The sequence below is a fragment of the Drosophila bipectinata genome, chromosome 2L, assembly GCF_030179905.1.
Source record: "Drosophila bipectinata strain 14024-0381.07 chromosome 2L, DbipHiC1v2, whole genome shotgun sequence".
Lineage (NCBI taxonomy): Eukaryota > Metazoa > Arthropoda > Insecta > Diptera > Drosophilidae > Drosophila > Drosophila bipectinata.
In genome coordinates this window covers 20,607,761-20,635,070 of record NC_091736.1, presented here as the reverse complement: position 1 = coordinate 20,635,070, position 27,310 = coordinate 20,607,761, and the positions used below count along the sequence as shown (strand labels likewise).

Below are 27,310 nucleotides of genomic sequence, written 5' to 3'. Positions count from 1 at the left end.
GGAACTAAGTCACAAGAAATGTAAAACGAAGAATCTATATTGTGGCTCTTTGTTTTCCTCTTGGAGAGTGGAGAGTTTAGGCGGAATCGCAATGACAATATAGAACCGACAATAAAAGAACGCGACAATGACATTATTATTACGATCTCTAATCCCTCCCACCGACCCACACGACCCACCGACCCCCGGCTCATGCGATTAGAATTGTAAGCAAGTGAATTAGCAGAATGTGTTGAATGTAGACCGGGCACTGCACAGGCCGGACCGAGGGCTGCCACAACAGTTCAAGCGTCAGCCTTGATGTGCAACGGCGGCTCTTGCATATTCTGAACGAAGGTATTCCTTCCTATTCCCCACAGAAGGGACAGGCCGATGGTCAGGACCACCAGCATGAACGCTGTGATGAACGTGATCTGGGCCAGGGGCGGAGTGATAAACTGGGAGCAGGTCCAGCACTCCTTCGCCACGTAGTTTTCGTCCAGGCCATTTTGATTCTCTGAAAAAAAGACAACAAAAGTTTATAAAATTGATAAAGTTCATCATTAATAACATATATATATGAAAATTAAAAAATATTCTAAATGTTTAATGTGTTCTGTTTATTAATATCTTACATTATGAAGTGAATAAAAACCCATAAATTTGAAATGTACCTACATAATTTGTACGAATTAAAAACGTATCAGTCCAAATACCAATCAAAAGTCAAAATATACCTAATTTAAATATTTTGTTGACTAAAATATTCTTATAATAAATAGTATTCTACATCGTTACTTCTATTTCAAAAATTATATTGTGATGACATACTAGGTGAAGCTCCAAAAAGTTCTGATTAGGAACTCGGGGTCTCGAAGGACCAAATTTTAAAAGTAGCCCCACAATTTAAGTCGTGTCATTTGCGCGCTTTTAAGTTAGGCTTCAAGAGATCATCACTTCATAATTAATTACTTCCTCTTGTGGGAAGAAACCCACACTTGAAACCCTATCTTAACGATTATATTAATATTGTCTTCAATGCTTTTAATGTAATTACAACTTACTTACCATTTGAAACAAGATCAATGTGAAAGGAGTACATAATCATTCGACCATCTTTTGCTGAAAAGAATTTAATTCTTTCGCAGCATAGACTGAAACTGTCAGAAAAGAAGACCAAGTCCCGAAGATGGTACGTTTCGTTTCCTTCGAAAACTGCCCGAGTCAAGTACCAATTACCATATACGGGCAAAAACTCCAGCAACAGAGGTCCGCTAGTTGTCCCCAGGACAACTGCGATGCCCTGCAGAATGTCCTTGCCATTGATCATAGTCAGGGACAAACTGTCGTTTCCTTTCACAATAGAGATGTATGTGGTATTGAAGTTGACACTAGAACCCCTTCGGTCCTTTTGGATGCGTGCGATTCGGTTGAAGGCAACCACAACGTGTTCGTGGCGCAGAATGGTCAGGTTGGCAGTGTTAGTTACCACATCGCTTAGGCTTGAATTATTTGGTGAAGTTGGCTCCGGCTTGCTGTCAGTTGGCAAATTCTCTTTCGAAGCCTGGCGCCGCAAATAAGCGTGCGATTCCTCCGTGAAGGCCGAGTACAGATGCACTACAGGACAGTCAGTGAACTGATACGTGGAGACGGCCATCGCCTGGTCTAAAAATCAAATCTAATGTTAACGAGAGAAAGCCAACCTTAAGGAGTTTTAAACCAACCGTGAGCCAAAAAGTTTCTGTCTCTCAGGTCGAAGCTGTGAATCTTCCCCTTTTGGCAACGCATCTCCATTTCCAGCTCTAGATTAGAGACATCCGAGATTGTGGGGTAATGCCAGACCATTTCCTCTGTGGTTTTGGCCACTTTCTCCAGTGCCAGGAATGGTTCCTCCACCTGAGTGTAGAAGTTCATAGGCTTGATCTTATCCAGGTATGGAAAACAGACATCGCAGTTTATGTCCTTGGCGGTCAGCTAATGGTAAACTTGTGGATACTTAAAAAAATAGTATATAACGGGGAGACACCCACCTCTGATGCCAAATAAGCCACTATCATGTTGTCCTTCTGCCAGCTTCTAATCATACTGATGAACTGCGAATTCTTTAATGGTTTGAAAAGACTCTGAGATGGTGGGCTACGGAAAGGTTATTTAACAAACAGGTACTCAATATCTTTGGAAGTTTTTAACTCACGTTTCCAGACCCCAGATCAATACTGGCGGAGAGCTCAGCAATTTGGCAGACACCATGGAGAATCCAAGCCCCAAGAAGAGGCTTAAAACGTAGAACATCTCCATTTTATGAGATTTAAAACTTTTACATGAGCTACATATACTTGTATATGTCTTGACGTTTAATTCTCTAGTTTGTCGATACCAAACAAGTTTGAGATATAAAGCAAGAGTTATAAATTTTTTTTAAATAGATTAGGTTTTATAAAGGATCACATTTTTTTATTATTAGTATAATTACTTAGTTCAACTCAGTTTCGATTCAAAACTCATCGGAGCATCACCTAGTATCCAGCAGATACTATCCACTCCCTGTTGGGTTATGAAACGAAAGCTAACTTTTAGGTCTATATACCCTTAAAGATGTTTGACAGATTATTTTTAAAGGACATATGTATTTTAGTAATCTAATGTAATTTCCGATCGTTCAGATATAAGACATCCATAAGGTTTAGTCTACAAATACTTAGTAACTAATTAAAAAGGATATTTTAAAATTATTTTATTAATAATCGAAATTAAAATTATTTTGGTGCTTAAATTGTAACGTTTTTAGTTAAATATATACTTAAAATAAAATGTAATTTAAACATTGGTCAAAGTTCTAGGCCTGAATAAAATTGATTTGCCCACAAAGGTTGTGCCAGTTCCTATCATTTATATGGCAGCTATAAAATATTGTCTCCAGACGTTTAATCTACATTCCATAATTCAAAAGCAAAAGGGTGTGTTTATAAGATAATATCTTCAAATGACATTTTTAGTAAAATTAGACGGACAGAAAGTCCCTGGAATCTTCATCATCATATCAACTTTTTACTGTCTTAGAATTACTTTCTTCAATATTTAAAGGATCTATTATTTTATTTATACAACTAAGCACGATTGCTTTTACAAATTATTATTATTATTAACTAATTATTTCGTAGAGCCAAATTGTATTTAAACTTTATTTTTTTTTAGTAAAGATGGTCCGATCTAGATCAGAGTTCAGAGAAATCCACCCAAAATTAGTATGAAAACTCACAGATATGACGGATAATTACGATCTCACGATATGAACATGTTTAGCCTCTTGTTGCTGCAACATGTTCCTTTCGATCCAGGAGTATGCGTAAGCGGTGGCAATAAACTTGCAATTAAGCACCGTGGAGAAAAAAACAAACGGACGATAAGATAACTTTGTTATCAAGCTGATGACTGGAAGAGCGGCAGGTGGTTTTGGGCCAAGAAGCATAGCAATGCTCCTCAGTTTGCTCTCGCTGCCCCTTTCGAATAGACGTTGGCTCCGTTGCGGCGGGATGACGATCGGTCCAACCAGGGCCACAAACAAGTACATCAGTAGTATCCAATGAGTACAGTGAAGTGAAGTGAATATAGTGAATAATACAAATCGAAATCGAATACGAATATGGCGCAGAATACGCGCAGCTCCGATTTATCGCAGATAGCTGTCAATGCCAACAATATACCCGATGGTGCGTGACCCAAAAAATCAGAATGAAATCGAATGAATAATCAAGAATTGTCTCTCCCTGAAAATCCAGATAGTGTGGACTGCGGCATCAAGGGTCTGGGATGGTGCCGCGGCCCTGGCTGCCAGAAGTTCGCCAGGCTGCGCACATTTGTCATAGTCCTGGCCACTTCCGGAATGCTGCAGGGCGCCTGCGAGGCCTATTTCCGAGTTTCAGCCAAGCAGGCCGCCTTCCAGTTCGACTACAATCCATTGATAGTGGGTGAGTAAGCCGGAGTAAGCTTATCGCGAAAATGCGAACCCTCGTATGTGTGCGGTGGAGGAACTCGTAAAAGCTGTGCATGTCGAGGTTCTGGCCCGGCTCTACGTGGAGATTTTTCCGTTATCAGTTTTGCGATATTGCTGACGAATGCCTGGGTCTGGGGGTGGGGAATTCTCATTGTGCTATATTTTCGATTAGAAGTGTCTGTAAAAATAGAGAGGAAAGCTAATTTAGTACCCATCTTGTCCACCCGGACGAAGGTTGATTGCAGTTAAGTAGACTTAAGTAGACTATTATTATTGCAAGACTTGGGTCGGACTCTTGGAATTAGTTATAACTTTTCTAGGATTATAAAAATACATTTATTTTGTACATCTATGAAAAAGAATACTCCTCTCTCATTACTTACGTTTTTTTTTATAACAAAAGTTAAGAAAAAACTACACTATCACGAAACCTATGCTGTTGAAAGTGTTTACTTTATTCGTCATTCACTGCGATATCAAGAGAAGTCAATTATTTGTCACTCACAATATCCTTTTATGATTTTCCTGGAATTTCTCAAACTCTTATTACCCAAGACCCCCGTCAACGGAAGTGAATTTCCCACCATTACAGCTGCCAACTTCTATTCATGAGTGTAGTTGTGAAGAGAAATTCGATTGTCCCCTGTCGCCTTCTCATACGTCATATCGGGTTCATTCAATAGGTTAGATAAGGCCAAAGCTATTTTAGAAACTTTTGTTATTTTGTAACCCACCTAGATTGGCTTCTGGTAACCAGTGGGCTGTGCCAGGCAGTTTTCGCGCTGGCCTTTGCCTACTGGGCGGACGTCTACCACCCCATCAAGTGGCTGGTGGGCACCCTGATGCTGCAAGCGGTTACCTGCGTGGTGGCAGTGATTCCATCCATAATCAATTTGTGAGTATGCCATATCTTTCATCATAGTTGCTAATATTATTTACTATTTTAGTGCCGAGGGAACCAAGGCGAAAGATGCCGTCCTGGATGCCAATCTGTGTGCCACTTCGCTGGCCCAGTTCCAGAAGCTGACGCTCACAGAGGCCCAAAGCAGCACCCTCACATTGACGATGCTCTTCGTCCTGCAGCTGGCCTTGGGCATGGGAGGACTGGCCTATTACACCTTGGGAGTGAGCTACATCGACGACAACTCCTTGTCCCAGGATAGCCCGGCAGTGATTGCAGCTGCACTGGCTTCCCGCGTGTTTGGCCAGCAGATGGGATCCTTCTTGGTGCTCGGAGTGGGCTTGACCCACGTGGGCTGGTGGCTGGGTTGGGTGATCCTAGCCCCATTCATTTTTGTGGGCGCCGTGAAGCTGGGACTATTTCCCAAGAGGCTTCCAAAGACAGTCATTCACCAGGCGGCTCAGAGGATTATCGAGCAGTCGAGGATGCGGAATTTCGGAAGCCAGTTCTCCACCTACCTGGACGACTCCAACTTTTGGCCTTCCCTGAAGAGGCTCTTCAATAACAGGCTCCTTATGTTCAACCTGCTGAGCATCATGTGCGTTCAGAGTGCAGTGGTGAACTACGGCCTCCAAGAGGAGAGCTACCTGCAGAGTCGCTTCTTCCTGCCCTACAACGAGCAGGACGGACTAACGGACGAATGGCGGTCGGCCTTTGTTTCGTACTTCCTGAAGCCCCCAGTCATGGCTATGGGCATGCTGATCAGTGGTCTGGTCATCTCTAAGGCTCAGCTATCGGCCCGCACTATCACCGGCATCAACATGTTCCTCAGCATCCATCTGGTGGCCATTTTTGTGGGCTTCATCTTCGTGAAGTGCGACGTGGGCGCCATTGCCGGCGTGGTGGGTGGAAAGCTTAGCCAACCCTACTGCTCCAGTCAGTGCCTTTGCACTCCCACGGCATTCATGCCTGTCTGCCCAGAGAACAGTACGATCACTTACTTCAACCCCTGCTATGCTGGCTGCTCCAAGACCTCGTCTATCAACACGTTCCAGATCTACGAGGGCTGCAGCTGCAGTGGGGATCAAACCCAGGACGCCAAGGGTCAGATGAGGGCCACCGCCGGAGCCTGCAGCGCCAACAGTTGCCAGTCGGCGATCCTCATGTTCCAAATCATGAGCATTTCGGTGGCCTTTCTGATGGGCGTTGGTGCCATCGGCAAGACCCTGATCACTTTAAGATCTGTGCTGCCCCAAGACAAGACTCTGGCCCTGGCTTTTGAGCTTATGATCGTGGGACTATTTTCTTACGTTCCCGTACACCTCAGCTATGACTTGGTGACCCGTAAGTATTTTATCTCCATTCTAGTTTAAACATTATAGTATTAATATTTTCTTGAAGGATCCACCTGCGTCTATTGGGCCCCCAATTACGAGCGTTGCTTGCTGCGCGAGACCCCCAAACACGGAAACATCTTGGACATCCTGACCGCCTCGCTCATCCTAGCCAGCATACTGTTCGACATTCTGGTGTTTATCTTCGCCAAGGGACTCAACCTTTATAACTGCAAGGTGACGGACAACAACTACACTCCCTCCTTGTACGCTCCGATCCCCCACGAAGACACTCCCGCCGCGGAGACAGCTCCCAGGGGAGGGAGCCCTGTAACCACGACGACGACATCAGTGGCATCTCCTTCCCCCATGCAGCGGCGGGATGTGCCGCCTCACGAGGACAGAGAGCCCTACCCAGCCACTGTCTTCCGGAACCCCAGCTCGGTTACGACCTCGTCGGGTGGAGCCCAGAGTATTGTGGAACCAAATGCCAGTGGGGTAACCTACGCCCAGGTAGTCTTCCCGCCAGACAGACGCAAGCCGGACGACGGTAGCACCAGTCCCAAGAGGTTGGCTGTACCGGCCAATATTCCCGTACATCACCTATCCGAGGCGGATGTCCGCACTCAACTGAGCACCCTGAAGTCCTTCCATTCTCCCAGCCAGGTGGCAGAGAGCGGCCAGGATACAGTGGACACCGACGAGGCGGTCGTGGTCAACCAGCAGCCCAAAGCTCAAGCAAACGTACTGCCGTATGTTCATTCGGAGGTGCCGCCCCCAGTTCCAGACACCTCACCCCCACACTCCATAGTATCCGGAGAACCAGAGATCCACCAGAGACCGCAAAGTCCCGAAACGGATTTCTGAAGCTAAAATAAAAGTATTTTGTATTACATTCTTCATTACCTTGTTAGTTTTAAGAACGTCATCCAGATGCCTAAAATAATAAAGTTGAACAAATAAAGTTATCTTCCATTTAACTTTTAGTCTTTAAAATTATAATTCCAGTTGGGATTATTATGTAAAAAACGAAAAACAAACAAAATAATTACATACAAAATTTTAGGTACAAAATAAAACTGTTGAAAGCATAGCATACTTTTAGGTGGGATACTTGGTGGGACTTTTCATGTAAAATACATACTATCTAGTACGTATGTAGATAAATTGTTTAATACTTTCAGCCTCATGTTGCTTCGAAGTTTCTTTTTTTTTTTGTAATTGAGGTATGAGAACCAACAATTTTAATTTATTCTGGATGCAATTTAGTTTAGCGAATTCTTCTTCTTCAGTATATATTTCATGTTGGACTTTTCTTATGGCAATTTTAGTAGCTTCTAAAGCTGATATCTATCCAAGCTTCTATATCTGAAAAATCAAACAAGTTGTGGCTTTCCAGTTGTTTAGTTTCATGAAATCTACAGGATATTGACTCCCGATCCATATGAAGTTTTGCAGAATTGTAAATTGGTGCACTTGACCAAAGATGAAATCCGTCCCAACCTTCAACATTTAAAAATATCGTAGAATTGCCATATAGGCAGCCATAATATCCTTAATATATACTACTTATAAAAGAAAGATGTGTGCAAAGAAACTACAAGAATGGTTCGTCTCAACGTATTATCCTCAGGGTAGAATAATCCTCAGTACAATAATATCCTCAGAATAAGCGACTCCAGGTATAATCCTCATTCAGAAACACAAACTGTATACTACTATACTATACTATATTATCGGAGATGTCTCATTCTCAACTTACAATACCCTCTACAGGGAGATAAACAATTCTATAAAATAATTTCAAAGTTAACACAAACCTATAAAATATAGAATATTAAATAAATTTATAAATTCATTCAATTCGAATCTTCACATAGGCCGTTAACCCAACCTTTTGAAATAAAACATTTTGTATTATTTTGGTTTTCAATATAATTTTATTTTTTTCCATTAATTTAATATAGGTTGTTTGCAGTTTGTTGTTTATATTTATTTTAATTGGTTTTGCGCTTACGAACTAATTAATAAATTAATAGTTAGCTTAAAAAGAGGCCTAAATGGTAAAACTGATAAGAGGAGAAAAACTAAACATGATTTGAAAATGGAAATCATAAGAATACTTTCAACTGAACTACTAAGGATTCGGGGAAGGCGTTGCCTGTCGGTCCGTCCGCTCCTCTGCATGTCCTTCCGTCGCCGTAGCCCCGTAGACCGCTAGTTTTGTGCATTTGAAATCGGAGTATTATAGTTTGACTTTACTTTTCATTTGGGGTGGCGATTTCCACGCAATCCTTAGACAATTCGAGTCTCCGCAGGTTGCATTGTGTTCTTGTTTCTTTCTTGGGAGCAGGTCACTGTCCCCACTAGCTGAGTGCAATGTCGCGATTCAAAACTTGGCGTCTACGGGGCGGGAGGGCGGTTGACTTGGGACGGGCCAGCGCCAAAGCCTTGCCCTTTCAGTTGGTCACACTTTTCTACCATGGCTGCAGCAGTTCCTCATGTTTGGCTTTAAATCTTCTCGGTCCGTGTAGTGTCGAGTGCGGAGGTAAGAAAAGAGGGGATAATGTGGAAAAAATCCTATAACAGATTTCGTATGAAAATCGAGAAGTTTTCAAAACTAAGGATAATGCAAACTATCAACTAAGTATTTATAACAGAAATAGGACGACTTGCTTCTTCTTAAAAGGTTAGCTTTCATGTTGTTATTGTTATTCTTGTTTGTTTCATATTCATGTTCTTGGCAACACCTCAACACTTTGGAAGCTATCTTTAGCTTTAGCGTTTGCTTGTTTCTCAGCTTTAGTTTTAGTTTACACAATATTTACAGTTAAATTGGGGTCTTGGCTTGCAGATAGTTTCGGGGTTTAACAAGAATTTTGATAAGCATTCGTTTCATTTGTGTCTCTTGTCCTCCCTTGGGTAGCTTGGGAGTAACTTTACAATTTAAAAAATAGAGTTGAAAATATTCTAGAATTACTACAATTTCCTACTCGTCTTGCTTACGTTTTGTTTTTCTTTTTTTTTTTAATTAGAAACATGCATATTTATGATTTAGTTAATATTTGCTGAGTTATTTGTTTTGTTTTTTACATTAAAAGTAGAATTTAAATGTAAATTATAAAAATAGCAGCTGGCTTCTCATATAGTGTATTATTTGTATTTGTTATCGATCAAGATTAAACATGTTTGGGAATTTGAATTTTACATTCCTGTCCGTCTCCTCCTCCTCTTCTTTGTTGCTTTTGCTTTTTTACAATTTACATCTTATGTCTCTGACTGCACAATGCAAATTATCACATATTTTCTTTTATTTCCCTCCTCTCTCTGTCGGTCTGTCTGTGTTTTATCATTCTCTATCTGTTTTCCAATGCACTCTATTACACGTTATTGATTCCTCTCTCTCTGCTGCTTGTTTTTATCCTTTCTGGCCAAAACTCTACTTGATCAAGTATCGCCTTGAGGCCATTACATAGTTAGTGTGGGTGTGGTGTTGCTTTCTTATATCTTTTTTTATTTCATAGCGTTAACAGCAATTAAACAAACGGATAAACAAAACTAAAAAAAAAACTAAAAATCTTCAAAAACAAAAGCTTGGGGAGCGCAGCAGCGCCTCCTAAAAGGACTCCTACTAATCGCCTGTTAACAGCGCCAGCCGCAGTCGCTGTTAGCGTGCAGTCTATGTGTGTGTTTGTATGAGGGTGTGGGTGTTTCCAGGAGTGCTGGTGTAAGTCTGTAGGCGTACAGGTGTACAGGTATACAGGTGTGTGTATGTGTGTATGTGCTAAACAAATATCACAATCGAGAAATTAACAAAACGGCGGCTGCAGCAGCTCTCACAGCCAGCAACAACACCACAGGCCCCGGCAGCAGAAGATCCTGCCGCTCCTGGCTGTTGGTGTTGTTGTCTATGTGGCCTAATACTTTGCTGCTTGGCTCTGCTCTGCTCTGCTCGGCTCCGTCTCCCTCACACACTCGGTTAGAAAGAGACAAAGCTGAGTTAACATTACGGTTTTCATTCTTAAACGTTCATTTTCCCCACAATCCTGCTGGCGGAGTGGGCACAAAAAACAAACACTGTAGCTGGTCCTGCTGCTTAGGACATGGGACCGTTGGATGTGGGAGCTGTTACCGCTGCCGCCGCCGCCGCTGCTACTATGGCCGCCGGTGCCACCTGCTGCTCCACTGCCGTCACAGCATCGCCGTTGCCGCTGCTCACTGCACCGCCATTCTCGGCGCTGCCGTTGGGAATGCTCGTGGGCGCCACCGCGGAGGCCGGGCTGGTGGCCGGTCCCGCTCCGGCGGCCGTCACTGCCTGGCCCGCGGCAGCTGTGGCGCTGGGGGGCGCCTGTATGGCTGGGGTGGCCGGGGGAGCGGCCACCGCTGCCGGCTGCTGGCTGCCGGCGATCTGGAGCTGCATCTGCAGCTGCTGCAGCGTCTCCTGGGGGATGTTCGACTTGAGGATGTTGTTCTCCAGCTCCAGCTTGTTGATCTTGTCCATCAGCTCGGAGATGCGTTCCTTCAGGACTTCCACCTCCTCGCGCACGGCGATCATGAGATGCGACTTGACCAGATCCTGCAATAAAAAAAGAAGGGGATTGGTTAGATGGAGGTTTTCAGACTAAAAGATAGTAAGATAGTAAGACTATAAGATAGTAACTCCTGATCAGCTGACTCATTTTCTGATGATTCTGTCTGGATTTCAGAGACCAGACCGGGCCATTCATAAATCACCAACCAGCACTGTTTGCCCAAGGTGGCGTGTTCGGCTGGGATATTCGCGTTATTCATTATTTGGCGTGTAAACGCTTCCCCCAAGAACCAAATATGTTCGTGTCATTGTCAATGCCACAGTCGCAGTGGCAGTGGAACACGTCACCAGGCCGAAAACCGAAACAAAGCCGAAATGCGGCTGTGGGGCTGGGGGGCTGTGGGGCTGCTCACCTGGCCGTGTGTACCTTGTGAAAATTTAATAAACCCATTAAAGAGGCAGAGAGTCGAAAGGAAAACGCGTGCACGCCAGCCAACCTAAACATTTGCTAGAATAATCGCCCCAGACATGCCTCGCCCCCTCCCCTCGCCTCCCCTTTCGATGGCCGTGCAGTTGGTGGCACGTGTTCCTCAGATTCTTTCACATTGCGAGTTCACATTAAATGGGAAATGTCAATAGAGCTCCACCGCCTGTCGGTGGGGTAGGAAAGGAAAACTGGCATGGGGACACCCGCCAGCTCGCCATCTCGACAGTTTGCCAGTTCCGCTTTGCGAAAGAGTTTTCCTCGACTCTCGAGTCTCGACTCTTTCCACATGCGATCTCTATAAATAGCCAGCCTCTTCTTTCGCTGCCACTTGGATGCGACGGCGTGGCTTTCGTCGTCGTCGTCGTCTTTACTTTCAACAATTTCTTTCGACATTTTCTTGTGGCCTGAATTTTTTTCCCAGGCCGGATGGATAAAAAAATAAAAGTTATGCGCCGTAAAAGTATCGAAAAAGGGAAATCACTCGCTAAACTTTTATCCCGAAACTTGCAGTCGCCACCAAGTACGTCATTCAGATAATTCTACAAATTATGAAAATCAGAGAGGGCCTGTGCTGTGGCAGCGTCACTCCCATTAGTCATAGGGGCCCAGAGGACATGAGCATGAGCCGTAGGCATGGGAGGCCATCGGAAAGTGGCATGTTCTGGCACCAGCGCCAAAAAGAGCCGCGAATCATAAGAATATTTTATTTTGCACGTTTTTCGCTTATTCCGCGGCGGCCAATAAATAATTTTTATAAAAATACCCAGCCGTATTTTTAGACTCTCCTCGCTGGGCAGATCAATAAGTGCAAAACGGGCGGCAGAAAGCGAATTACCAAAATTAGAAGTCATCCGAAATCAAAATTAATACTTAATAAAGCGCGGAGCGGACAAAAATTGGGCAGCTCCGGGCTCCGAAGAGCAACCGCTTCAAACAAATGCAAACCGGTTCGAACCGCCTCGACTTGTTGTTAACAATGAGGTGCAAAAGCACACAAAAAATTAATGAACACGACTGGCGTTTTAGGGGAGGGCCCGGGGTAGATCACTGCCGAAAATAATAAATATTTTTTATCAGCTTTTGGCATTATTTTCAAATCGAAGGTGAAGAAAGTGGAGGATTACAGCCATCTCGGAAAATGGAATGCTAATTGTAGACTCTTGAGGGGAGAGACACATACACACACACCCGGAGAGGAGAGGAGAAAAGCGGGCTGGGTTCGCTGACGGGTCAGGTCACGCGCCTCTGAGGTGTCTCTCCTCTCAAAATCTCATGCACTTCTCATGTTCTCGGTTGGATTTATTTTTCGGCTGCATTTTCTCAAACAAACATGGCGGCCACCACATTGAGGTTTTTTTCTTCTTTTTTTTGAGTCTCGAGTACACTTGTCAGGGGGTCCTTTAGGTACCTTTGTTGAGAAGAACAAAGGACCCTCGAAGCGAGTTCTTTTGCACATTACTGGCCATCATTTCTCATCGAAAATAGCCTGAAAATGTACTCTTTTCTTTATTTATTCGCTGCCTTTGGGCAGTTCTCAATTTCGACATTGAAAAGTCGCCAGAAATCGCGAGGAAAACGCGCGCAGCCTCACACGGCCAGCCAAAATACGAAAAAATCAATAAAACTGCATCTAGTCTCGGTTAGAGACAAGGTGAACTGGCTCGGGGGTTCAGGGGTTCAGGGATGGTGTAAGGTGTACACCTCTGGGGGATATGTCACCGAGATATACATACTTTTGCATTGGGCACCATCACGTAGCAGGGGCTGTCGCAGCCCTTCTGCCAGATCTCGTAGAGCCAGTTCTCGGGCTGACGCAGCGACATAGTGCCCATCATATTTGGCTTTGTTTTAATTCTGACTGGACTGGGCAGGGTTTTTCTTAAAAAAGTGTAGTTTGCTTGGAGATTCGATTCTCCCACTTTCGCACTGGTTGGGCTTGATTTTGTAATAAACTTGTAGTAAAATGTTTTGGGATCACAGTTGGGTAAAATGTATGTAGATTTTCTTTTTTTTTTCTCTATTTTCTCAGTATGCACTTCACTTTTTTCTTTTTTCTCTTCCGATTTTTTCGGGGCTTGTGCTGCTTGTATGGCAAAAGTTCAGCAATAACTGAATTCACGGTTCAGCTTTTTGTGTGATTTACGAGACCGGCGCAGAGCTTTTCGATTTCGATTTCGATTTTGAGCTTTTCTCAAAGTAATTGGCTTTTTTAAACACTGCGTTGCGTTGTCTTGCTCTTCGAATTAATATAATTCACTAACGACGAGTCTCTTGTTGGCTTTTTAGGTGGATTATAAAAAATAATTGTTTTAGCTTTATTATTTTTTTTATTTTATAAAATATCAGAGTGCCAGCTTTGTGTTTTTGGCGATGTGTTGTGAAGTGAGTTTGTCTGGCGACTGGCCGTCTGCGTGCAATTAGCGTAGACTTTATATGAAACGGCAAAGCAGGAGAGCGCCGTTTTGAGTGTAACTGCGCAACGGGAGAGAGCGTAAGACTGAGTGCGCTCTCTCGCTGCTCTTTCTGTGTGTCAGCTGTGCGCCCGTATTCGTGTGTATCCGTATCTGTATCTGCCGTCCATCTATCAGCATTCATCAGATACGACTCTCTGTTTGTTTTGACGCGCGACTCTTTCCCACTGTTTTCTCGTCAATTTATTAAGACTGTTGTTTGATCAGCAGCATTATGTATATGACTTCTCCAAAATGTTTGCCTGAATTTCAGCCGAACAGCCAGCTGGTTGTTTTTTTTTACAAAAATATATGTATCGGTCTGTTTTTCTTGTGTCACTTATTATTTTGCGCTGCGACGCAAAAACTTTACGACACTTTTGTTTATCACTCTCGCTCCGGCTCCGGCTCTGGCTGCGGCTGCGGCGCTCTCTCGGTGGGACGTTCTTGTAGATACTTTTGGCTTGCCACGCGGTGGTTTTCGATTTCTTGGCTGTATTCCTCGGAAAAGGGTGGGTTTCTACCTTTTGCGCATTGCGTTTCCTCGCATCCCTACCAAATCAGCTGAAGTAAACAGTAAACAAAATTCCAGAACTTGAATTTCTGTTTTTTCCCCTCCAGAAGGCCCTAATGATCCAAATCTGGCCACAAGACATTATATAATACTCGACAGAAATTCAAGGGCTTGAAGTATGAACTTCGGAGTGAAGAATTTGCAAGGCAAATCGAACGAAAACAAAACAATATAAAACAAGAGAGGAAAATATATATAAAAACAAACAAAACCGGGAACGGAACGTATCGGTTTCACGCGCATGTTGAAGGAAGCTCTTTCCCGTCAATCTACAATACCACACGCCGGGGAGATTCCGATCTATATAGGAACAATAAGCCGGCATGCGACGCTCGACGCATCGACAACAAATCGTTCATTCACGAAACAAACATCCGCGTTAAAATTACAAAAGACAAACAAATAAAACAGAGCCACCGCCTCAAAACAATACCATATATCAGCAGCAACGAGGAAAAGCAGCAATTAAATGCACATTTAACAACAAATTCCAGCCTGAAAATGATATGTCAGCTTAATTGCAACGCAAACTGCGTAGATACTCTCTCCAGGGTGGGGGTGTCAGTTGTGGAAAAGCTCTGAAAGCCCTTATGAAAGAAAATTGCATTTCAGAACATAAACCCGAAAATAAGCACTAAAGCCCAGCTAGTTATAAATCAATGTCCTTAAAGACTAAGGAGTTTATGCATTTTGGTTACCCAAGGTAGTCATATAACCAGTAGGTCCTACTCCCCAGAAGACTTTTCGTCATAAAACTTGTCAAAACTAGCTCCCATTGGAATCTCATATTCTTAATCATCCCGAAAACTTTCCTATACGGCTGGCTCGTGTCAGCTCAGTACACAGACTTGGGGTGCATCTGTTGACGACTCGGGGCACTACGTGTGAGCAATATTCATTAGAGAGCCCCCCACTGCATACAGAATCGAGAATCAAGAGACAGTGCACATCCTTTGTCTTGTGTTTTGTGGGTCTTTGAATCAACAAATGAAAATTTCGAAATCGTCGCCGCGTCTGGCAATCAATAAAAAATTGAAACGCAATCGAGGGGGGGAGGCAGGAGCAGTGGGGATAGTGCCCGAGCAGGCCCCCAATGTGTTGTAATGGCTTGACCATTCGCACCCTGCCCATCCTCCCCAGCTCCCTAGTCGGCCGCACTCATAACACGCGGAAAAGTTATAAAATATTTGAAAAATCTGAAATATAAAATAAATAAAGAGCGTAGATGGGGGGGCGGGAAAGCAGGCGAAGGCGTGTGGAAAATTACGACATTCTGTTTTGATTCAGTTGTTGTTTCGGTTTGTGGGTGATTATTGCACGCCCCCGACACGTGCACTGGCCAGTGGGTGCGGTCTGGCGCTGGCTTCTGTGGATAAACGCGCTCCTCTCATGCAACTCGATTAGTTCTGATTCACTGTCCGCGCGTGTCTTCGGTTCGGAGGGGGTGGGGGCGGAGGTGCAGGGCTTCGTGTGGGAAAGTTTGTTGCTCTAATTGCCGTGTTTGGGGCTGGACTTTGGGGCTTGTTCTAACGAGTTCCCATAGTCTTGGTTGATAAGATAGGTTATCGGTCTGTAGAGCAACCTACAGCAACACAGCCCGACTGACAGGTTGTCTAACACACAGTCCTAAAAAACAGCTATAAAGCCTATTAGGAGGAGGTGGAGGGGCCACTGGGTCGTCACACAGTCTCCCACATAGAGCACTCCGTCCAGAACCGAATTGGCAGCCATAGCCAGGGGCAGGGCGGGGGGTGGTGGGCCTCTGAGGTGGCCAAGGTGCGACAGGCAGTCTCGGGTGCAGTGGAAACTTACAAGTGCTTTCCCATTCAGACAGCCAAGAGTGTGGCCAGCGGCCAGTGGAAAATTTTGTTCATTATTTGAGATTTTAGGTAACGCTCCACATAACCAGATGCGTTTCGAGGGCCTCAAGAGGCGATGCTTCAAGTCCGAGTGAGGAGAGTATTCAAATAATTGGGTAAACGGTGTTAGCGCTTCGGGGAAATCCTTCCAGCAAGGTTGCCCCTCCCCTGGGGGTAGGTAGGGGTAGGGTACCTTTTATTCCATTCCAATATTGCATTCCAGCAAATACAATTTATTGAGCTCGTTTAGAAATTGTATTCCTCTACTTTGGCCAATCGACGGAATATATTTTGATTAGTGATTTCCTTGTGCCGGAGAAGAGAGGAACTGGCCTGTTCGCGGCAGAAGTATCTGCTAGATACAATTATACAATTACAAGACCGACGGCTCAGAGTAGGCTTCAATGAGGGGTCCACGTGTCAGCGTCGAGGCAGGAAAGAGTTAATATTGGGAATAGGTATCTCATAGTTTCAACAAATCAGACGAACCACCCACCCACTCACACACTTTGTTTATCTGCTCGGCTCTTAACTCCCATAAGGTGGACGAAGTAAACAAACGTTTGTCTTCTGGCCAGAGATAGTTTCGAGCATCGGGGCTGTTCTATTTGCCTTTGGCTCGCAAATCACGCAAATGTTGAGTGGGATGAGTGGCTGATAAGGCCCAGCACTGATAAGAGGGGCTGATAGGCTGATAAGAGCTGCCTCCTCCATAGTTTGGGTCAATTTTCGAGCGGGAATCGCAGCCGCCGGAGTGGCATTTGAGATTCTGAGCATTTTTGTTTTTGATTCGCTTTTAATGAATTTCAATTGTCGGCCATTTAGCAGCCTGGAAGACGTCAGCAGCTGTATCACAATAAAATTGAGCAGAAATCAAAACAAACAAAGAAGTCGGCTGCTGGGCCGAATCTGCTTAGAACGAGTTTTGTTCGCGATTATCAGGCCCTGGCCTCTACAATGTATGTGGGCTTTGGTGAGCTCATCTTACAGAAACTATGAGGTGTCATCCTATCCCAGCAGCTGTCTGTCAGGGACTTCCTTTGCTTTGATTTGGCAAACACTTGTCTGGGAAGCTGCTTGGCGATCGTCAGGTGTGGTTGGGGACTACTTTGGCGAAATAAACAGAAGCAACCAGAACAATATTCTTCAAAAAAGGTCATCAAATAATGCGTCCGAGTCAGTGCAAAGGCTGGGAAAGTAAAAATACAATTGCAAATTGCACTTTAATCGCCAGACTGAGGCAGCGAGACATTAAATCGTTTTATGGCGGCCCGGCGATCCTCAGGTACTCCTCCCAGGTACGAGGAAATGGCCACCGACAGCCCAGGCAGGGGCCCGCCGCTAATTGCTTTCGAATGCGCAGGGATCTGAGGTCCGACCGCAGCACGTGTGGCCAATTAACTTCTGGCCAAATGTCAAGAGTCCGCAGACATCTCAAGGTTTGCCCGCCGAAGGATATATGTATCTAACTTTACTTGGAACCGCCTCCGAATAAAATATTCATCGAAATATACGCATCGCGAGCGTGTTTTATTTTTAAGAAGCTGCGGCGGTTGAATAGACTTTCATCTTGACCTGAATTTTCCGATGTTTCGCGCTGCTGCTTGTCGTTTTTTGTTTAATAATAAAACCCGTTGAATTCTCAGTATTGCTTGATGCCCCGCATCCTTGTCACCATTTTTTGTACTATAATTTAATTGAAAAATGTCTCCCGCGAATTTTGGGTTAAGGACAGACACGCGAAATATCAATTACCTTTAGAAGTTCTGTCGAATTCTGACAAGAGCCAGCCCCCTATAGAGCCTCGGTCAAATATTGGCCCGCTAATCAAGTGTTCTGTTCCACTGCGGCCCAAAGGGCCCCAAAAGTTGGTAAACAAATGAGCAGAACAAAGCGGAATAGCCAAACAAAACGAGAACTACAAACAAAACACAAAAGTGAAGAGCCACAAAAACAACCATTCACGAAAAATTAAAACTCGAAAGCCCCCAAAATGGTGAGCAGCCATAATCATGAATTATTCAAGGCCGATCGAGGCGGTCACAATAACACTATTTGATATATGTCTGGGGGTATCTGTGTGCGAATATCGTTCGATTTGTGTGTTTACTAAGCCCTAGGGTTCTCCGCAGAATAGTGCTGATACCCTATTTAGGGTGTATCAGCTTCCTAATGTTCATGCTGGTCTGTCCAGCCCCAGGGTACTTCTGATTTCAGTCTACAGAAGTTGTCTATTTTTTATCACGTCTATTTTGAATGATTTCCTTTTGGGGCGGGGGCGGGGGGATGGGTGAGAAATTAATGCGAAAAGGCTTAATTATTTTGTTTTTCTGCCAAAGAAAGGGGAGCGCAAATATCTATCCGGCGTATATCTATTTTTGGCAATTAGTTTCAGAACACACGGTGCTGGTCGGTCCCCCAGAACCATTCAATTTGTCAACATAATTTCGATTCATTGTTGGTGGAATTTTTCTTTAATTTTTTTCCCCCTTTGTTTTGATTGGAATTTGTACAATTTTTGTGTGTGAGTGGAATATTTCAGAGGCGACCGAGGCGACTTCTAGGCATGCATGTGGGTTAACTAATTGACTTACGCCGCCGCACCGAGAACAGAACAACAAACCTGGCTGTCTATTTTCTTAAATGTGTTTTCGCTTTCGGGTTTTGTTTTTGTTTTGCTTACCTGCAAAGAGAAGAAGCAGAATGGGGGTGTCAGAAATAAGTAAACAATATTATGGTCGAATATTTCTTATTTCTTAGACAAAATATATAAAACTGTCAGCGGGAAATTATTTTCCGAGGAATATATGTGCCGCATATACATATGTATCTATATCTTTTCTTTAATATATATTTCTATAATTTATTTTTAATTGTTTTAGGTGGTTTAGGCAGATATAGGCTGTGATGCATACTTTGTGGAATAAAACCTTTCCATTCATGATATTCAAGAGCTAACCTAGTACATCCCTAGCTGCTATTACTATTCTCAAGACCCTCTAATACTAATTTTCTCTTGACTTGAGTTATAGTACGGAAGTCGTTTGTTGTGTAGCCCCTTTGAAATATTTATGGCCGGTGCTTCCACCATTTAATCATAAAATAGAAAAGCCTGCGCCTCCTCGTTGTGTGTTTCAAATGACATATTGGTGTCAATTAATGCAAAGTCCCAAAAATAAATACCAAGACAAAGGCAGGCCAGACGATAAACAAACGAGCCAACAAACAGGCGGCCGAACAACATTAATCACCAATTGCAAAATCTTATTTCAGCCTTACGACGGGAGAGAGCGCGTTGGCGTTCGATCATGGCCAAATTTAAATCATGCGACTCTGCTGTGTGTTGGCCGGTCCGGCCCGGCCAGGCAGCCAGGCCAGGCCAGGCAGGTAGGTGTGTCTCGGCCAACTGCCAACTCGCACGCCGTGCCACGCACACGCAGCTTGTTTGTGATTTCTGAACTCGGCTGAGATCAGATGGGTCCAGTTTAGATCTTTGGCGATGGCGATATCGATGGCGACCGAGCCAGTTGTCGAACAGGTCCCCCGAAATAAAAGTCACACCTCAGTCTGATCGATTAACGCATGTATTTTAATTGGGAGATGGCGTTGCCAGATGAGTTTAGAATAGAGAGTACAAGAGTTTAAAGAGAGTATCTTCATCAGGCATCCTTGCAACCGAGTAAGTCCACAACTGATCTCAACAGACACCTTATCTATAATATATACCCTGCATATGGTATTATTTTAGTATTTTTAAGTTTAAGCTTAAATTGCACATATAGCTCCTCATTTTTAAAGAGAGTATCTTTATCAGACATCCTTGCAACCGAGTCAGCCCACAACTGATCTCAACAGACACCTTATCTATAATATATACCCTGCATATGGTATTATTTTAGTATTTTAATGTTTCGAAAGATCAGCTACTTTGGACATCCTTGACACCAAGTAACCCACTCCTTATCTGATCAGACACCTAATATGCCCAGCCCCAATTCATTGGCAAGACCATCAGGTAGCCCCCACATCGTAAATCCGGCAATTGAACGACTTTAAGTCTCTAAAACTGGTTTGGATCTGCTGTGATGTCACAAACCCAATTAGAAAGCAAGTGCCGCCGCAGACAAATTGCTGCCATCAATTTGGCCAAAAAATAAATGACTTAAAATGTGTGTATATCTCTGTATGATATTCCGATATTAAAGCTTTAGCAGAGATACAAAATCGGGTTATTTATAGAACTTTTTGTCGAAATGCGGCTGATGTTTAGGAAGGCTTTTCATTTTTTGCGCTGAACAAGTTAATTAGGTCAGCAACTGTTTTTGTCACTTTTCGGTGATTGTCTTTTCGTTTTCGTATCTTTCATATTTTTGCTGAACGAATAATTCGAATAATTCGAACTGGCCAGCTTGGCAACAAGCTTTGGACAGGCAGAAATAGCGTAAAATTGGGAAAAAAATGGAAAAACTTTAGTTGTCGAGTACAGTTGTGTGTCGAGACAGCTGGACAGCTGATTGACATATTTAGTCGCTGTGCAAAGTGGCACACAGACCATGGGCTGAAAATGAAATAAAACAAAAGATAATTGTTGCCCCGAGGGGAGAAATTTTGTGGCAAGCACGCCTTTTTCGGACACACCTCCCCCGTGCACTTCAAACGCAAAGCCTGAGGTCTGACGGCTCTAAAGGTCAAACACCGAGCCGCTCGGAAGGCTGGAGAAGGTCTAGGACGGAGGTTGTGCCCCCGCCAGGAGTTTATTTCAACTGCAAGGTTATTTTCGGCTCGCTCCGTCTGATTTATCGCGTTTGCGAAATCAAAAGCGATTAAGAATACGTTGAGCTTTGCTTCCTGCCTTTTAAAAGCGCCTCTTAATTATTTTTCTCGCGCGATCGTGTCGCGAACAAAGACGGAAGATATCGGCAGCTGGGATTCATCGAATATAGCACAAAGGTCAGCCATCTAACCCGCCATCTATCACAGTGCCCGAGTGGGGGATTAACCGAAAACAATGCTCGCAGTGCTATTAATTTTACTTCATTACGGCTTAGAGTTTCATAGCCAACCGGTTGGTGACGTGCGAAACTCGTTTAATATCGAGACTCGAGTGAAATGAAAAGGCCCACCTCAGCCTCAGTTGGCAGTTTTGTGGCCGAAAGTCAAAGTGTGTGAATTGGAAAACGTTTATTTGGCAACCGAGGGCCCTGCTATTGTTTCGCGTTGTAGTCGGCCCGAGCAGACAGGAAGTGGTCTGTCGAGAGTCGCAGAATAGCGAACTAATTGCCTTGCGATTCGCCGATGATGGCCAATTAGCGTTGCTCTTGAATGGGTTTTCGGCGGAGGAAACGCTCCTTATCCCTGCCGGTGCCATAAAGTCCAATTTGTAATCTAATTGAGCCACACAACACCCCTCTTTATTAGCCCAATATTCAGGCATTTCGCAATCACAGACTCGATAAGAGCGATGGCTCTTGGGAGTTTTTAAATTCGCTGATAGAAGGCACAGACTAGGCCTGTTCCCCTGGGTTTCGGAAAATCAATACTCCCCGATGGTTGAAGTGCTTTAATGAGTGCACAGTGAATATTAGATAGAGATAATGAGTATTCAAGAGCACTACTCATTCGCAGGGGCTCTCCTGAAGACTTTTAATCGAATTCTATCTTAAAGCTAGGGGCTACTTGTGTCCAGCTTTTCTTACTGGCGTTTTCTATCAACTGCATTGCACTTTGCTGAATTTGAATACTGTGAAAATCGAGTGCACTTGGCAACAGCCAAACAGCATAAATAAGCACTGCAAATGGGTCTACATGTGTAGTGCCTGTGTGTAGCCATGTATTGGCGATAAAACTGACCCACTTTTGAGCCGCAATGCACGTACAAACAAAAAACAACAGCCCCAGCAACTCGAACGACTCGAACGACAATTGCAACTTAAACTAAAGGCTATCTCGTGAGTAGTCTGGCTTCGAATGTTGAATGTCTAGTCCGGCCGAGGGTATATCACTGCTTAGATTAGGCCCACGCGTCATTCTCCAAAAATCAATCACCCCAGAGCACTGCACCCCCAGATCTGACCTTCAGGCAGTGGAAATTAAAGTTCAGTTCGAGGAACTCTGCTCGCATGCCAGCGAAAACGAAACAACTCTAATTGCAGTACACTTTTCCCGGTAAGCTGGTGGCATTAGTGAGTCACTACAATTGGGTTGGCGGGGGCACCTACCGGGGGGTGAGCTCATCGCCGCAGAATGAAAATATTAGCTCACTGCACTGCCACCTCTCCCTAAGTCGGCGACCTCGCTGGAGGGGAATCACAAAACAAAAGACCCGAATCAGATTTCCACGGCTTCTGGGAAAGCATCTTCTTGGTGGGATTTGGTGTGAAAAGTGTCACAATGGCGAAGAGACAATTATCCGGGCATTGTGTTACTGCCAGCTAGTGACGCAACAGGAGGCTAAGAGCTGGATTATAAATAAATGACGTCAGCACGGGGGCTATTACAAAGTCCACTTGCTCTTAGAGATGGTGTAATAGAATGGTGTAATAGATAAGTAGGTCTTAACCTCTATAAGATATCCTTTAATCTCAACCCCTTTTCAGGCCATCAGTGTTTGATATTTGCGTGCCTTCGTGGGAATCACGAGTCCATCCCTAGACTAATAACCACGTAGGGGGACGTATCGGAGCAGATCGACTGATAGACACGCAGCCACGTCTAATTAGCACTCGACTGGCTCGAACTGTTTGGCTTTAGGATATAGACAAAGCCACCGACTGACCGACCGACCCACCGATACAATATCGATTCTGACGTCAATGGCTTGAAAATTGCGGGGCTTGCGTTGTCAATGCAATTAGAGAAGCCGGGCCACAGATCATGATACGGTCCGAGATGGCGCATGATACTTGTAGCTGGAGCTGTAGCTGCCTGAGCATTGGTTACCGATACTCGGAAAGCGCCGCAAATGAATCGTTTCGGACAACCGTGATTCCAGAACCATGGGTTTCATGTAAGAGATCGAGGAAAAGTACGAGCGGCACGTGGCCAGTACACGGCTGTGTGCCAGAAGCAAACACCATGGTTATGCCAGACCAGTGCCAGCGCCGATACTTCTGTGTTTACGCATCCAGGCGATACATTGGGATTGTGTTTGTTATGTAACCATCGTTGTTTTCCCAGCCATTCTTATCGGAATATCTGTATGGAGAAACTACGAACTGTAGAGGCCTGTTTTTCGACCAGAAACTCCCCACACTTGCACAAACATACCGGCCCGAGTGGTAAAAACCCAACTCACGGCCCAGAGTGTTTTATTTTTATCTTATCTGTCATGCTGTTTATGGTCTTGTTTATGAGTTCTGAGTTTTGTTTTCCTCAAAAGCTGAACAAAACGAGCCCAGCCCGTTGGAGAGGCGAGGGGCTCGACCGAAAGACCGATGCAGACCGAAATAAAGCTCCATAAATGTCATCAAGTCGTTAAATGGCCTAACACTGAGGGTTCCTGATTGTTATCTTGTTTTCTTCACAACCTGGTTGCGAAAATATACTTCCATGGTATTATTGCTATAAATTAGGTCTTTTGTTGTAGGGATGAGCTATACTTTTATTGAAATTCAAATCGAATAGAAGCCATTATCTTGAAATCCTTCAAGGCTCCCATACTTCTTACCTTGGGCCATCACATATTTCGAAACTTGGTCTTCACTAGCCACACCACTGATAAGTACTCCCTAGCTTGTGCCAGTTCGAATCAGTTATTAAATGTTAGTATAACCTAAAAACCTTATCAGCCCCGCCCTAATCATTGGCGCCGGGTCCTCTATTTCTTGCAAGATTGGAACTTGTTTTCTTCATCGATTGGAGAACACAAAGACCTGAGATTAGCATGGAAAGTGGAGCGTGTAGAACAATGGCAGACTCCGCTGCGATCTCCTGCTAGAGGCCTTATCGTCCGAAATACTTCGCCCATATGCGGCAGGGCAGTAATTATACAAACGGTGACGTTATTGTGGGCTTCGCCTTGATTGATAAGTGTTATAAGGCGAGGAGGGCGACTGAATCGAAAACAATTGTTTAAGGAAGCAAACACTTTTGCGCCGCACTTCCGCCTGCTGGACTTCTTATTTGTTTTGATTCATTTCTCATTTTGATGCACTTTGCATTTAAAACAGGAAAAGACTGTCGTCTTGCGGAGGCTGCGGGAAATAAATTACATTTTATTCGACGCGCCTTTGTTGGGCGTAGGCAACGTCGGCAAATGACTAAAAACCCATCATCCGCAAATCCACAAAATCCGCAGTACGTTATCCCCAATCTGTGCCCTCATGTCCGCGACGTGACAGCCGAACAGCCGAACAGGCAGCGGAATGGACATCAAAGTGTCCCCAATTATGAGTGATACGCGACATCTGCTGGGGTTAGAGAACTGGGAGAGATCGGGACTACACCTGGCGGGAAATGTACACCCAACCCAGTCATCCAGTCATTCAATATGGACCACAGAACTATTCCCATTCGAGCCCATATTATCTCGAGTGGGCATTTGTTGCCCGTGAATTGGCGAATAATTTATGGCATTTTTGAAGCGGCAGATAAGCTCCCTCCTCACACTCACAACACAATGGCAAGAAAATAAAAAGTCTGCCATTTTGTAAACAACACAAAGCCCGCGCCTGATAATGGCCAGACCGTAAAAATATCAGCCCCAAAGTCTCGTATAAAAAGTGTATATTTCTCGCCTCCTCAAGGTCAGAGGCAACAACAGATTCGAGCTCTGAATGAGTACGAGGAGTGTTTAAAACTAGCAGACTGTGTTTGGCCAGAAAAGTACTTTCACAAAGAGAGAGAAAAGCGGCAAACTTTTCTTCTGGAGGGAGAAGAAAGAAAAGAACTGAAATGAAATGCGTAGCTCTGAAGAAAGTGTGTGAATGGCGATGGGGAGAGCAATTGAATTGACCCAAATGACCATTATGGGTGGCAAGTTGCAGCTGAGGCGGCTGCCACAGAGGCAGCCTCTGTCCATTGGATTTCGTGGAAAAGGAAAAGTTGATTGACTTTAAATGAGGCACAAATCAAACAGCCTTTAGCGCCGAGCATGAGCCTCGCAAATGTGTCATCTGCAGTTCCGCTTGGAATTTTCAATCGACTCCCAGTGCTTGGGTGGCTATCTTTCAGCCTGATTGCCTCAGAGACAAGTACTAAGGCTGGCAACAAGCCACTTCACTTACCAACCATTGAGGCTTTTATTTTGGCTGATAGCTAGCAGCTTTGCAGGTTGATTAGATTTCCTCTGGATCAGTCATAAACCACGAATATGAATATGAATACCTTTTCATTCATAAGGCCTTCCATTTCGACAACTGGCATCTGCTCGAGAGACTCTCGAGCTCTTTCCAGCTCTTAATTGGGTCTAAATATAGAACCCTCCATGGAACGGCGTGCCATCTCAGTGCCAGCAAAAGCAAATTCAATTCAATTGAACTAAATTCGTACTTCATGCATTGCTGGTTGAACGTTGGCGAGACTGGAAGGAGGGCCACTTGATTGGATTGTATCTTTGGTGGACAGTGGACGTGGGGCTTGGGCATGGGGGCTGAAGCATCTTCAGTGGCTCCCCAGTTCTATTTGTGGGCCGCCGAGACTCAAGACCTTGTCTAATCGAGATTAAGAATGACCCATCGAGAGTACGCACTTTTGTCTCAAAAACAACGACTGCTTCCACGGCCGAAAGTTCAAAAACGATCAGGCCTCGTTCATGACGTCGCTTGTTATTGTTTCATTTTTGTTTCTGAGCTTCATTTGATAAGAATTGTTTTATTGCCGATTTATAAAGATTGGCCAGAGTGTGTTATTGGCCCTCTTATCAGTTTCCCGCTGGCCAGTCTTCAAGGCTCGGTCCTATCTTTTAATTTTGGATATAAAATGTTTTCAAACTTACCATTGCCTGCTCGATTTTGTTGTCAATCGCAACTGCACTTGTTCCAGATGCACTGCAATAAATAGAAGATATTAATTAAGCTCATGGGAGTACTAAGACTAATAATAATTGGGGAGGAGGAAATAGGAGTATTAGGACTTTTAAAAATATATTATTATTCAATATATTCTGTTGAACAAGATCGGTCTTTTAAACGAGCACTTTCAACCGAGTTCTAAACTCTTTTTTAAAATAATTCTGGTACTCTCAATTTATTTCCAAGTATAATGGAAGGTATTATTATGTTTTATAGTCAAGGTATTGGTATAAAAAGGAGGAAATGCCTCTCCAGACACCCTATACACTAGAGATGCATATAAAACCTATTCTATAATTTATTAATGGATTTTTTTTTCAAATATGCGATACATCGACTTTAATCGATTTTTAATCGAAATACTTCCACCACCAAAAATGTCATTGGTGTGCCTACGTAAACTTGTGGTAATGCTACTTGCGCTAACGAAAAAACACAATAATAAAAACTATTTGAAGAATAAATGTACGTTTATAATTTTTAATATTTCAAGCCTTAAACAATTTTTATTTAAATCGATCTTTTCCTAACATTTCTTAGAAAATATCGATATAAATCGATTTATTTCGAGCTCTACTATACATCTTCTATGGTAGATCGAAGCTGTCTCTGCTCCGAAACACCTCCTATGGTACATCGGAGCTATTTCTGCCCCTACCCGGCACCCATGTAGACAAAATGAAAACACCCTCTTCTATGTAGGGTATACCAACCGATAGATAGACCCATTATCAGCCCGAGTCTTCATTTAAGACTCAATTAAAAACAAATCAAGCAAATTTAAATTGCCATTTTGTGCGCCTCAGACCATCGCTCAGGTGAGACAAGAGACCTTCGAACGGAAGCTATTTTTGGCGATCTGACCTTGCCGATGACAGCCCCGAATTGAGGTCAGCACGACAATAAAACTTCCTCCGCTTGAGTTTGGCGAATAAAGCCGAATCTCCCCATCTAATTGCAATGCCAGGCCGGCAATTAAACTGTCATAAGACCGAAGAGAAAGATGAATTGTGCGAGCGGTCGGTCTGTAATCACATCGATTCGATTTAAATACGATACAATGGATTTATGCAACAGAGTGGTGTACTATATGAACCAAATCCGTTTGGCACACATACTTATTTAATTACGGAGTGGCGGCAAAAGTGCACACGGCTGCATTATGGGCCCGATCGACTGGCTTGTAATTAT

The 27,310-nt window shown here is 43.9% G+C and overlaps 3 protein-coding genes across 8 annotated transcripts in view; 1 reads left to right on the top strand and 2 right to left on the bottom strand.

Moving 5' to 3' along the window:
* Positions 1-21: 21 nt before the first annotated feature.
* On the bottom strand, positions 22-2,362 carry LOC138925902 (V-type proton ATPase subunit S1). The gene is made up of 5 exons (XM_070277521.1): positions 2,174-2,362; positions 2,010-2,115; positions 1,704-1,953; positions 1,048-1,644; positions 22-496 (listed from the first exon to the last, which is right to left on the bottom strand). The coding sequence occupies exons 1-5, from the start codon at positions 2,275-2,277 to the stop codon at positions 285-287; spliced, it is 1,269 nt and encodes a 422-aa protein (XP_070133622.1). The 5' UTR covers positions 2,278-2,362; the 3' UTR covers positions 22-284.
* A 1,094-nt stretch (positions 2,363-3,456) lies between these two features.
* Oatp33Eb (Organic anion transporting polypeptide 33Eb) lies at positions 3,457-7,188 on the top strand. Its single transcript, XM_017244437.2, has 5 exons — positions 3,457-3,689; positions 3,759-3,947; positions 4,712-4,868; positions 4,921-6,218; positions 6,276-7,188. Exons 1-5 carry the CDS (start codon positions 3,623-3,625, stop codon positions 7,073-7,075), a joined length of 2,511 nt encoding a protein of 836 aa, XP_017099926.2. The 5' UTR covers positions 3,457-3,622; the 3' UTR covers positions 7,076-7,188.
* Positions 7,189-8,176: 988 nt separating this feature from the next.
* bun (TSC22 domain family member bunched) overlaps positions 8,177-27,310 on the bottom strand; it is an 88,709-nt gene continuing 69,575 nt past the window's right edge. For all 6 annotated transcript variants that reach the window (XM_070276992.1, XM_043213716.2, XM_070276993.1 and 3 more), the window contains 2 exons: positions 26,044-26,095; positions 8,177-10,784 (listed from right to left, as the gene is read on the bottom strand). In XM_070276992.1, the coding sequence (XP_070133093.1) occupies positions 10,305-10,784; positions 26,044-26,095 (532 nt within the window). In that variant the 3' untranslated portion in view covers positions 8,177-10,304. The remainder of the gene's footprint in view (positions 10,785-26,043; positions 26,096-27,310) is intronic.

Coding starts and splice junctions, on each gene's coding strand:
- LOC138925902 (XM_070277521.1), bottom strand. CDS start 2,277: ATGGAGATGTTCTACGTTTTAAGCCTCTTCTTGGGGCTTGGATTCTCC. Junction 2,116..2,173: donor TTGATCTGGGGTCTGGAAAC/GTGAGTTAAAAA, acceptor ACCTTTCCGTAG/CCCACCATCTCAGAGTCTTT. Junction 497..1,047: donor CATTGATCTTGTTTCAAATG/GTAAGTAAGTTG, acceptor TCTTTTTTTCAG/AGAATCAAAATGGCCTGGAC.
- Oatp33Eb (XM_017244437.2), top strand. CDS start 3,623: ATGGCGCAGAATACGCGCAGCTCCGATTTATCGCAGATAGCTGTCAAT. Junction 3,948..4,711: donor CTACAATCCATTGATAGTGG/GTGAGTAAGCCG, acceptor TAACCCACCTAG/ATTGGCTTCTGGTAACCAGT. Junction 4,869..4,920: donor ATTCCATCCATAATCAATTT/GTGAGTATGCCA, acceptor TTACTATTTTAG/TGCCGAGGGAACCAAGGCGA.